Raw genomic sequence first — 12,250 nt, forward strand, 5'->3', positions numbered from 1 at the left:
ATTCGACTTAAACAACATTTTACCTCCCCTAAAACATGTACTATATTAAAAATAAAAAATACGAAAGAAAACGGATCAGCAAACAGGCTGCAACAACCTATACGAACGCGTCTATTTCATGGCAAAAACCTTATTAGAAAAAATATTTAATTGTATATAAGGACGAAAGATTTAAGGAAATGAAACATTTTATTTTTTCCACTCGCCTCAAGTGCGGTTTGTGCATTGTACATGTAGCCAAATTATCGCAAGGTCAGGTCAAGTAGCGAAAACAGGACCTGTGACAAAACAGCAGGCTTAGACTCAGATTGGGTCGTTTGAAAGTGCGACCTGCTTGCTGTTTCATATCGTTTTGAACACTTTCTAGTGGTATTAGTTGTGCTTGGTTGACCCATATTGTAGACATGTACAACACTGGTGAATCAAATCATGTAAAATAGGCCTGTTTGGTATCTGAAGTCATGATAAGCGGCGTAGAATACGTGTCTTTTTTATGTCTGGCTAGACTTCCTAAACTGTTAACAGCTGAAGGGATGGTGTAAATCCAGCTACGGCCATGCAGGAAACAAATGTGCCGCAAGTTCCCACGATCCCTAGTATGGTGATCTACCTTCAGTTGTTGGCAATCTATAGCCCATTGTATATAGTATTGTTCAAATTGTGATATTAGTATTAACGTCCCACAATAGGTTTAATTGTAACTGTGATATTCTAGTTGTTTTACCGTCCTTTGACGACATTTTTTCATAATGTCTATTTATTTTATTTCAATATCAAACATGTTTTCGTCACGATATGGCTGAAATATTGCGGATGTGACTTTAAATATTAACTCACTCATGATAAGCAGATCCTTGCGACAACAAGGGCGACACACATTGCCCTTCTTGTACGTGTGGGTATTTGTCCGTACACAGCAAACAATTGCAGTGTCAATTCATTTACTCACAACTCCCCTGTTTTACCAATGCATGACAAGGATTATTGATCCGACCATGTATAACTTTCTTATATGACTTCTGATATGACTCTTGGTGACGGCATGGGTGTGTTTCCTGGATTTCATGTTCACATGTTCATTACGACTACAGTTTGTGAGGACCTCGTATGAGTCATGTTGGGACATTTCGCGAGGTATTGTATATATTTCATTTCATGGCTAGTTTTTGTAGAAGAAAGCTAGTCAGTGTTGTGACAGTGTATTAACAAGAAAAGCTATACTCTATTTGATACAAAGTGTTTGTAGAAGGAAAACTGGAGCTGAACATACAGGTCATAGTTATTTATCATTTGGACCTAATTGCTTTGTCACAGATATACGGAGCGTATTACAATTTCTTTGTTTATTTATTTTTCTAAAACATTATATGATGAAACATGTCAACGGACATATGACTTTCTATCAACAGAGGCCGTTAAGCAACATATTTAGTTGCTTGCTATAAATACGTTGGTGCACATTCAATATTTGTTTACACTTACTGCTATAATGTCTATGTCGTATAAATATTTGATGTTACCCTCCCGATGTTTCTACATATCTGTTGATGTGGCTTGTGCTTCTTTATCAGATGCTAGTAGTGACATTATTGGTTTTCACAATTCACTTTGAATTGTTGCAACCGCCAGATAAGTGAAAATCCATCGGTCAAGAGTAAGTGTTTGGGTTACGATATGTCGTCACATCGGCAATATTTCAATCATGTCAAGACGAGAATATATTTGACATTGAAATGACATATGTGTATAATATAAAAACATGTCCTCAAAGGACAGCAGAACACCTAGAATATCACAATTACAACTAAACCTATTGTGGAAAGTTAAAACTAATAGGGACAATACAATATGCAAAAAAAACCAAAAAAACAAAACAACAACAACAACAACAAAACAAACAAAAAAATAAAACAGGCTATGGCTCCAACCGTTATGTGTTCTTGGCAATCTTTGCTGAACATGGTTTGTGTTATCTGAATACGTGTACCTGACTTCACTGCGCTATCCTCCACCCAGCTGCCTCACTGTGTGCTTTCGTCTTTATTGTTAAGATGATATTCCGGGTCAGGATTGAATTACCATCCTGTTGCTCTGTGTATCATGCTCACATGTGCCTTGGGAGTTACATATATAAACATATATTTATTAATAGCAGAGGTGTATCTTAGTCACGAGTGCATTTTATTACTGCTGGAGTACACTTCCTCGTGAGCACTGCGACAGATTGTTGAAAGTCGGCTGCAGTCAGTGTGGGATATATTGTATCGTTGAAGTGCAAAATACTGGTGAGTTATAATGTTATCAAATGTGCAAAATGTGGTTGTTTTATGAAAAATGTTAATAGGCATCAGCAACACACGTTTGCATATTTTAGCATATTACTTTTAATCACCACTTTGTTGATTCTACAATTAAGGAGACGGCTGACAATATTTCTCCTAATCCACAAAGGAAATTACGTTTAACCGGGTGTTTTTTGTTGTTGAAAATGTATTCAACAGATGATAGTATTCACGAAAACTGCGTCAGTGAGAACAGATCAAAGTGAATCATACTACTGCTTCAGGACAACGTGCACATGTCAGTAGTTACAATGACCACTTCTGTAATTTGGGTGTTTCTTTCCCATGTCCCACTTTCGTATCATCTAGCAGTGATAACCTTCACATTGCACACGTATATATATGTGCGTCAAACGGACAGAGTAGAATCTTAAGTTTCCATATTCTTTGAAGTAGGTTTCCGTTGTTTTGAAATTAATAATATTTAATGTGACAATATCCTCTATTTGAATTCTGGTGTAAAGAAACACTGAGATCGCTATGTTTAACATAGAATACAGGCAGTGTAATGTAGGTTAATGTAGGCTACTGGATATATGCATACACATTTATTTTTCTACAATCGGTTCATTCAAATGTTACTAATGGATAATATCCATGATGTGTTCCAGTTGTTTTATGCAATGGACACTAACAATGATACTTCCCTGTCACTTTCCTTTTCTGGAGACTAACCTCGTTGGTTTTCGGCAGTTTCCAGACGCTGAAATTAATCTTCATACTTTCAGCAACAGGAAACAGCCGAAAACCAACAGTAATAATTTCCGTGAACGGAAACATATATGATTCTGGCATTGCCCAGAGATTGCAATAAGACGCAGATATTCCAGTCGGCACATCCGTAGTATTTCTGTATTGTTTAGGGCAATTATTGGAAACATAATTCCATTTGAACTATCTTCCTCCTGCCTAACGCAGGAGAATAATGTTGACTCGTAGACTGAAAAGCATCTGCATTTCCAGTAGTGTGTTATTATGGAAAGTCGACTTCTGAATTCATTATTGCAAAGTCTCTGGAATGTTATACTGAACGATGTTGATATAAACATTTTTATAGCCAATAATACATCAAACACACACCCTGTTTGTCTCTTATATGGCACAATAAAGTGCAATAATTACCCAAATGTGGAATATGGATCAAATGTCAATTCGCAACATTGCAATGCATACCTTGTACCTGACACCACTTGCTGTTTGCCATCTATATACCCAGTATTGTGCATGGCTAATAAATCATCTGCTTTATGTGGGCAGAAATCAAACGTTATGGTACATCGATAGGACCAACGGCGCCTTTTCTTCTGCGAGGACATTTTTTTCTTTTTTGTGCAATCATTTGTGACCTTATAGCCTAGTGTCTTTATATCTTTAAACTGTCACCCCACACACTTAATTCTCGCTTTTGTTATGCTAAACCAAGAAAAAAAGATTGCTGGTGACAAGTTCGTTTATTGCGTTTCCAAGCTCCACAATGAAAGGGTTCACCGTGGTGTAAACGTTAAATGCTGCACCTCATGATGCTTTTATCTCACATCAAACTGAAATGGGGTGGTATAATGGAAAACTGGCTCCAAATCACACTTTTAAACTATTGCGAATAGTAGGCCCTTTTATCTGCATTGAGTAAACGTGCAAGAAGAATCTTTCACTTTTGTTGTTGATATCATTTTCCTTTTCAGTGTTTCAGTGACAATGCTCGACAAAGAGATGATAAACCTCGTTCTGCTGAATGTGATTGTGGCCTTCACATGTGGTAAGCACTGATGTCATATCAATAAGTACACTGAGAAAGAATTCAGTGTTAACAAATCATGCAGCTGCCAATTGTGCTAAAATGTAAGTGGTTAATGTCTGCAAAGGGCATTAGTACGTGACGAAATGTCTTTTGGTGAAAGTTGGCATATGGTATTCAAACTAGGGAGATGGACTCATGAAGTATGGTTAAAACACCAACATAAACCCCTCGTGAAGTTCCAGGTTACAACTGTTACATATGTCATCATATCCCAGTTGCGTTGATCAATGCCCGTGATGTTAATTGCTTTATTATATAGTTCAGATTCAATTATTTACACTCCGCCGTTGTATAGTTGGCAATAAACAGAATGTGAAACAGCCAAAACACAAGCAATACCCCCAACAAACAAATAAATAAATAAACAAACAAACAAATAAATAAATAAATAAATAAATGTTCTCATAAAGGCGTAAGTAGTGCAATGCCTGAAGTTCAAATTTATACAGATCTCAGTGAATACATGTTATGATTTAAAACGTGTTATTCTGCTCAGTGTACATGTTTTCCTTACTTTCTGTGTGTGAACACATTTCGATGCTAAATTTGAAATACTGCACGCTAACCGGACATTTGCTCCTAACGACGTTTATGTGCAATATAACAAGTAAGGCCTATTTTCAGCTCAGACTGCCACTGAATGCCCTAGTGGAATGGCTCGTCTTGGGTCAGAATACACAATACTCGCTGACAGGAGCAACTACACGAGCTTCTCGTGGATAGACCCTAGTGATACGATTGTCGTCGTCTGCGAAGATGTCTGCATCCCACCTGGACCTGGGTACTCTGCCACTCTGAACGACACAGTGTCTACACTAGTCATTGATAGTGTTAAGACGACAGATGTTGGTAACTGGTTCTTACTGGATGCAAACGTGGAGGATGCCATCAAAGTCGAGGTGTGCCAGTTGACAGCAGCTGGTGAGTAAAAAGACAAGACATTCTGATCGTCTTAATTAACACCTTGAGTCTCAAAACCTGACAACGTCAAATTGTATTTGTTTCCAATACAATGGTAACAAAACCGTTTATTAAATACCCCTGCCATGAATTAATATGGTCCTGTACCATCAATTGCTACACTTACACTTGACTTCAGCTATATACATTAAGTCCCTCAATCTGACCTAAGGCATGTATCAAAGTAACAGAAGTACAGGGAGCGTATCTACCTATCCAAATGGGGAAAAAACTAAGGATCAAATAGAACATCGTAATGCTCGTTTGTTTCCATTTGTCATATTACACATCAATGGATTATTTTATCGATGACATGAATCAGCTTCCTTTTTTGAGTCACTAATGAAAGTTTAGGTGACTTTATGAATTATGGCCAAACTATCGGATGGTGCCCAATGGGTGTTTTGACGCACTCCGTATACGGAAGACTTTGTCGAAACGTATTTGGAGATTTATTTAATATAATAATATTCACAATCATAATGATTGAAAGTTTAGCTTTTGTGTTTGAAAGGTCGTGAAACCTTGACTATTATACAAAAACGCCCCAAATGTGGATACATGCTGTAAATATGACAAACGTTAGTGTAAAAAGACAACCTTAAATGAAGGAAAAACAAACCTCCAATGTACACAAACGTTACTCTTTGTATTTATATTATACTACTTGCGTGTTAAACAACTTTCTCCACATTGCCTTGCTATCAGGTATCCCACAGTGCAATATCAGCAGTGACGAGGACACAAACTCCCTGGAACCTGGAACACAGTTGACCCTGACGGTGGACATCAGAAGCTACTACTGTTCAGCAGAGGCTGGCTTTGATCTCACTACTGGTGATGTTATTGAAGAGTTGACGAAGAGGCACAACGTCAGTGATGAAACAGACTTAACCATTAACACGACATTCATTGTAGACATCACACGATTAGGTGATGTAACGATGGGCTTCACATGTGACAGAATTTGGTCTCTGACTTGTAGTGGTGTCCAGAAGCTGCTGAAAAGTAAGTAGACAGGTATTTTAGTGTACAGAACGAAAGGTTCCTGAACTAGAGAGTTTGCATTGATGGGTCGTGGGAAAGGTTCAGTTATATCTTGGCATAATAAGTTCGTGTGGGAAGCGATCCCTGAGTACATAATGTATATAAACATTGATGAGCGAGTCCTGGCATTCGAGATGTATAAACTATATATATATGAATGAATGAATTAATATATGTAACTGATAATATATATCTGTCTGTATAGATAACTATATTTCAAATACTTTGTTTAGTATACTTTGTTAAGTATTTGAATGGGAAAAGAACGTTTACTTTACGAATGAATGTATTCATACATTCAACAAATCCCTTCTCATTCATTCATCATTGATTTCCCAATCCCGTACTTACCAAACCTATTGTTATCCATTCATACATAGAACAAATCCCGTATCGTTCACCCATACGTTCAACAAATCCCTTTACATTCAGGCCCTAGTAGTTCACTCAACTCAACAGATGTTGTATAGTGGCCATCATATAATAAGAGACACGTGTTGGCACTACTTTATTATTATCTACACGTTGGTGAATGGACATTTGACAGAATTATTTTTTTAACAATCTTATTTCATTTTGTATTGTACAACTTCATTCATTCATGCATTCATTCATTTTGCATGGTATTGTACGTGTTTCTTCCTTTCATACATACACCATCTATTCATTCATTTAAGAAAATCCTATCCTGCAAATAGGTCCACCATATTGCAATATCAGCAGCGACACAGTCACCACCGCACTGGATCCTGGTACAAATCTCACCCTGACAGTCGATATCAGAAGCTACTATTGTTCTCAACAAGCTGGGTTTGATCTCACAACTGGAATAATTACTGAAACTCTCCTGGGAAACCAGACCATGAGCAATGTAACTGACGTTGTTCTCACACAGTCGTTGACTGTCACTGCTGATCACTTCGGTGACGTCACTGTCACTTTCATGTGTGACAGCGTCCCAAGACACCTTGACTGTGACGGAGTAAACAAGCTGAGTGGTAAATATTTGTATTTGTATGTTTGAAATGTATAAACATTTAAAAGATAATGATAGACCACAAACATTAGTTCTGTTCTAGTCCCCAACATTATAACACCGAGAAAATAGGTTAGAGTTACTGTTTTATATGTTCGTGAAGATAACAAGCCGAGGTCAATATAGATCTAGATGTCACTGTGGAGAGTAGCGCCCCTTGGGTGTCACGATCTGCTGGCCCTTGGACTCTCCTTTTAAACACGACTGGTGCAGTAGTTTTTAGGATGGGTTTATTCATATTTCGAAAATATTTTCTATTAACTACTATAGTATAAACACATGGGAAATATACGTAAATAATGGTGAGTACACCTCATATATTGAGTCAGTGATGCCTCAAAAATGTTGGAAATGGTAACCGTTGGGATCTCCGTGTTGGATGGCGAAAATATCTTATCTTGTGTTCTTAGAATTACTACAGGGTTCAGCAGAAGCTTGCACATCAATGATGAATTGAAGATTGTTCAAATTCGATGTCATAGTGCCCAGTGACAAACGTGCACGTGTGAAGATATAGTAGGTGTTGCATGTGCGTGTGCGTGTGCGTGTGCGTGTGCGTGTGCGTATGTGAATATATACCAGCACCCATAATCGAAATCTGGACCGGACAATCCAGAGATCAACAGCATGAGCATCGATCAACGCAGCTGGGATACGATGACATGTCAACCAAGTCAGCGACTCTGACCACCCGATCCCAGTAATCCTGTTCTTCGTGGTATCTTTTCAGCACCACAATAACATAACGTTTAGACACATTATCTCCCGTGCCTGCTTATGGCGTACAAGCTGTAAGATTACGGACAGAAACAGGGCGTTTGACCAACGAAACATACAGAGATGTAAGAAAGTAATAGAAATGTGCATATGCTCTGTCATCTGACCCTGCAGAAAAATCTGCTTCTGCGTAGACTTGAATACTTGGCATCGATCTTACGATATCGGACGTCTGTGTCTAAGCGTGAATGTACTCACTGAAATTATACTTAAAATACCTTTGCCTTTACGCACTTCGTTTACCAATAGGAGTAATATCATCGACTACAGAAACATCTGCTGTCACCGTATCCAGTAAGTTTCAGTTTCACAAAGCTTCAGTTTGGTGATTGCAGGTGCAGGACATGTTTACGCTTTTCGCAATTAACAATTAGCTAGAATAAAAACTTGAGAATGGTCGTGGGTGACACTCACACACATAAACACACACACACGCGCGTAATATACGCAATTCATCAGTTAGGTTATCTTATCTTGATGAAAAGTAGTGTATTTATGCATTCTGTTTTTTTCTGAGACAACGCCTTTCCTTCAAAGGGTTAACGTTGATTGATTGTTTATTGTTGTTCACTAAATTACTTTTTCTTAAAAATGGTGGACATCATGTATCAACCTTGGAACTGCTTTGGATCAGCGTTCCTTTACGCTAGAAACAATTTCACACAATCCCTGATATCCTATTAGAGACTGTGAAACGTAACTCCATGAAAATCATTATTTCATGAAGTCCCTTGAAATTTTAGGGAATACATGAAATTCCCTGGGGTCCACAGTGATTTCATCATGTCTTAAGGGATTACGTGAAACCCCAAATTATCTGTAACAGATAAACGTCCAATAATCGATCTTGCGAGTTATAAGTATATGCCTCATCGTTGATGAATTCATTCAACTGATACTTTAAATATCACTGCACATTTTCTTTACTTGTAGGAGCAACACTATCGACTACACAAACATCTACAGTCACAGTATCCGGTGAGTTGGACAGGAAATCAGTTTGGGGGCATGGCGGGTGCACGATATATTTAGACATTACGTGATCATCATCAAACATTCTGCGATACATTCACATCATGTTCACAAATATCTGTTTACACCGAATGGAATTTCACCACGTATTCATGAACAAGAATGTGATGTGGTTTCTTTTGAACCCATGATGTTGTACTAAAACTTTAATGCTACGACACATTCATATATTAACTTCTTTGCATGGATTTGGAGGTAGACATATACTCAAGTCTGAATGTAAACGTAACAGTATATTCATAATGGGCAAATCATTTTTTAAGCATTTACTTCGATAGTTTCTGTCTGATTTCAACAAGTAAGTTAATAAGTTAATTAGCCCGTGATTGCATCAACCAAACTAAATCACTGTTCTCGATAACAACACACACAAGATGTGCAAGATGTATGGATATAGCTTCTGTATTGTTAATAACATGTTGCTTCGGAGTGTATGCTTCATCATTCATCTGGTTAAGCATACACTCCAGTATAATTCCGAGTACTTATGTTGACATCCATAAATCTTGCGTTATGCAGTTCACTTCTATATGCTCTTCAAAGATTTGATATTTTTGTTTGGGTTTGTTTTAGATGTAACAACCCCGGGCCTCGAGTCCTCCACCACGCCCACCAGCCCCTCTCCTGTTGAGGAAAACCCTCCCACAGACGCAACTCTAGGGCTTGCAATCGGATTGCCCGTGCTTTTCATTTTACTTATAATCCTTGGTGTAATCATATACCGCTACCGGCGACAAATAGGTATGTACCTTGTCGCCAGAAAGAAAACACAAACTGAATTACAAAACTCAAACTTTAATAAAGTTGAATGAAATGTAAAAAAAATCCTAGAAATTATGGAGATGTGTTAATCAAGACCATCAACAGCCTCAGCCGACTAAAGTAAAATACGTAGGACCTATGCTGTATCTCTTTCAATCATTGAGAAAGGCCTCATGCTGACTGTGTAGACAGCTTGTTTGACGAAATTATAAAAAAAGTTCATCAATCATGAATGGATGTGTGAGTCCGAAGATTTATTAGCAAAGATTAGCATTATTGCCGCCATATCAGTGATAATGGTTACAATTTGTTGACTGATTGATTGATTGATTGATTGGTTGGTTGGTTGGTTGGCTGCTTGCTTGCTTGAATGATTGATAGATTGATTGATACACCACGAACGGGAATTCCACTGAGAGCTGAGAGAATACAATGGATACCAATCTTGTACCACAATGGAGTACTATGGAGCACGCCGTTATAATAAAGCAACACTCTATATCAGGGTTTTAGTTACTTTTATATATGGAATATATCGGTACACTGATTATCTCAAATAGCCACCGTCTTGACATCAGTATAGAGTCACACAATGACTGACATTGTGTGACGGTAACTTCAAGTCTTCATTTAAGATAATGAGTAGACAATATTACACTGACACCTGGAAGTCTTATCGAAGTGTGCTCAAAAATACTTCTTTAACATCGGACACAAAAACAAGTGTTTTTTAAAACCCATAAGGTTCTCTGTTGAGAGGTTTTTGTCAAGTTTATGCTCTCTATCTATTGGTCGGTTTTTCCTGTATATCACAAACATATCTCTTGCAGTATATAGTTTTTGTCTAGATTGTATTTTGCATGTGGACATAGTGTTTCGTGAGTTAACGTAGCAGTTAGCACAAAGTCACACTGGGCATTGTGTTGTGTTTGTGTGTTATTTTTACCTTAGCAGTTACCATTATGCAGATTAGACATTGTGTTGTGTTGTATACTCACACAGGATTTAGGAAATATTCAAAATGGACCTTGTGTTGTTGTGTTCGCGTGGTTCGGTGTTGTACCACAGCAGGTAACAATATATAGACGGTATGTTTGGTTTTGTTGATGTTAGCACTTTGTGTTGTGACTATTGTGGGGGAAACAACTATTGCGATAGCGACGGTTTATTGCCACATACAACTGGAAAGCGATAGCCTTTTGCCACTAACTATTCCAGTATTATTGCCATAGTTGTTTTCTCCTAGAATTGTCTCATTTGAAACTTGAGTCATTTTCCGAATGCCTGTATAGTTCATATGAAATAAAAGCAAGCTGAAATAATCTCAGTCTCTTTTAATAACTTATAACAAAATTTGAAAGCCAGATCAGAGATTGCGAGGATGATAGCTCTAAATCAAAATGAACAAATCTGGTATTTCCTGTGTTTAGCAACCGAAGTCAATTACGAAAGTTTTTCATTTCTACCATTGATTAATTACTATTGGAGTCTCAACAACTGCAATCCATCGATTGTTCAATGAATCGTTACAGCCATATTAACACTGCTGTTAGCAATCTTCATTGTTGAAAATGCAATGAACATTTTGTAGTTTGTAAAAACACAACAGTGAATTATATTCCTGCAACTTGGAAAACGACCAGAGCGCTTATCCAGGGGTTCACTGAACAGGTATAGACCTGAACATTCCAAGCGTTGCTCTTGTAAATCATATAAAGTGTCATAAAACATAACTGGTAATCATCTCTCTAGAGCCAAACAAACATATCGAAGCATATTGCACAGAATAATTTATTGTTAGACACCGGCACGGGTTAAATCACTTTGGCCCTGTTCGTCATGGTGATATTTACGTGAGACTTAAGCTCACTCAATATAGCATTAGTACCACGCTAAGTCGTATATTTCCTCGTATGCGGAGTCCATTGGCAAAGACACGTGTAGTCCGAGACATTCAAATTGACCACAATGTGTTGTGAAACAAATGTATTGGAAGCTTTTTCTTCTGTACCCCTAAGCACAAGAATACTAGAGTACAGAATTCTTAATCCCATATTACTGAACTGGATTGTCCTGTTCTTCGATAAACTGATTTCTGGTTTGTTTACCGGATGCGGTAGTAACGCAATGCTTCTAGCTTTAGGCAAATATCATAAATGTTGGGTGTGACCGGTAAGGCAGGATGTGATACATTTTAGCAAACACCTGTCATCACTGATTTACATTCAAATACTCATATAATTTAACATTTATTTTTCCCTTTCCCCAGTGCAAATATAATGAGTTTCTGTGAATGTCAAAGCCGGCTAGTCTTGTGCATTAATAGAATATATTCAGCCTAATGAATGATAAAATATATGAAGGTGACAAAACAAAAATCCTATTTCGAAAAATTTAGAATTCATTTATGTTGTCATCAGAAAAGGCTTTAGCTAAGGGATACAACTCGACATCGTCAATCGCGAAATTTTATTGACTGATCGACCATTATCCTGT

The 12,250-nt window shown here is 37.6% G+C and overlaps 1 protein-coding gene across 1 annotated transcript; it reads left to right on the forward strand.

Annotated features, from left to right (window-relative positions):
* Nucleotides 1–2,183: 2,183 nt before the first annotated feature.
* On the forward strand, nt 2,184–11,076 carry LOC137291173 (uncharacterized). Its single transcript, XM_067822468.1, has 7 exons — nt 2,184–2,285; nt 4,025–4,098; nt 4,765–5,061; nt 5,809–6,108; nt 6,846–7,145; nt 8,894–8,938; nt 9,566–11,076. Exons 2-7 carry the CDS (start codon nt 4,038–4,040, stop codon nt 9,802–9,804), a joined length of 1,242 nt encoding a protein of 413 aa, XP_067678569.1. The 5' UTR covers nt 2,184–2,285; nt 4,025–4,037; the 3' UTR covers nt 9,805–11,076.
* Nucleotides 11,077–12,250: the final 1,174 nt, after the last annotated feature.

This window comes from Haliotis asinina, chromosome 1 (genome assembly GCF_037392515.1).
Source record: "Haliotis asinina isolate JCU_RB_2024 chromosome 1, JCU_Hal_asi_v2, whole genome shotgun sequence".
Taxonomy (NCBI): Eukaryota; Metazoa; Mollusca; class Gastropoda; order Lepetellida; family Haliotidae; genus Haliotis; species Haliotis asinina.

Excerpts from the sequence above, each read along its gene's own strand:
- LOC137291173 (XM_067822468.1), top strand. The coding sequence starts at position 4,038 with ATGCTCGACAAAGAGATGATAAACCTCGTTCTGCTGAATGTGATTGTG. Across the intron at positions 4,099-4,764 it reads GATTGTGGCCTTCACATGTG|CTCAGACTGCCACTGAATGC; the intron begins GTAAGCACTGAT and ends GCCTATTTTCAG. Across the intron at positions 7,146-8,893 it reads CGGAGTAAACAAGCTGAGTG|GAGCAACACTATCGACTACA; the intron begins GTAAATATTTGT and ends CTTTACTTGTAG.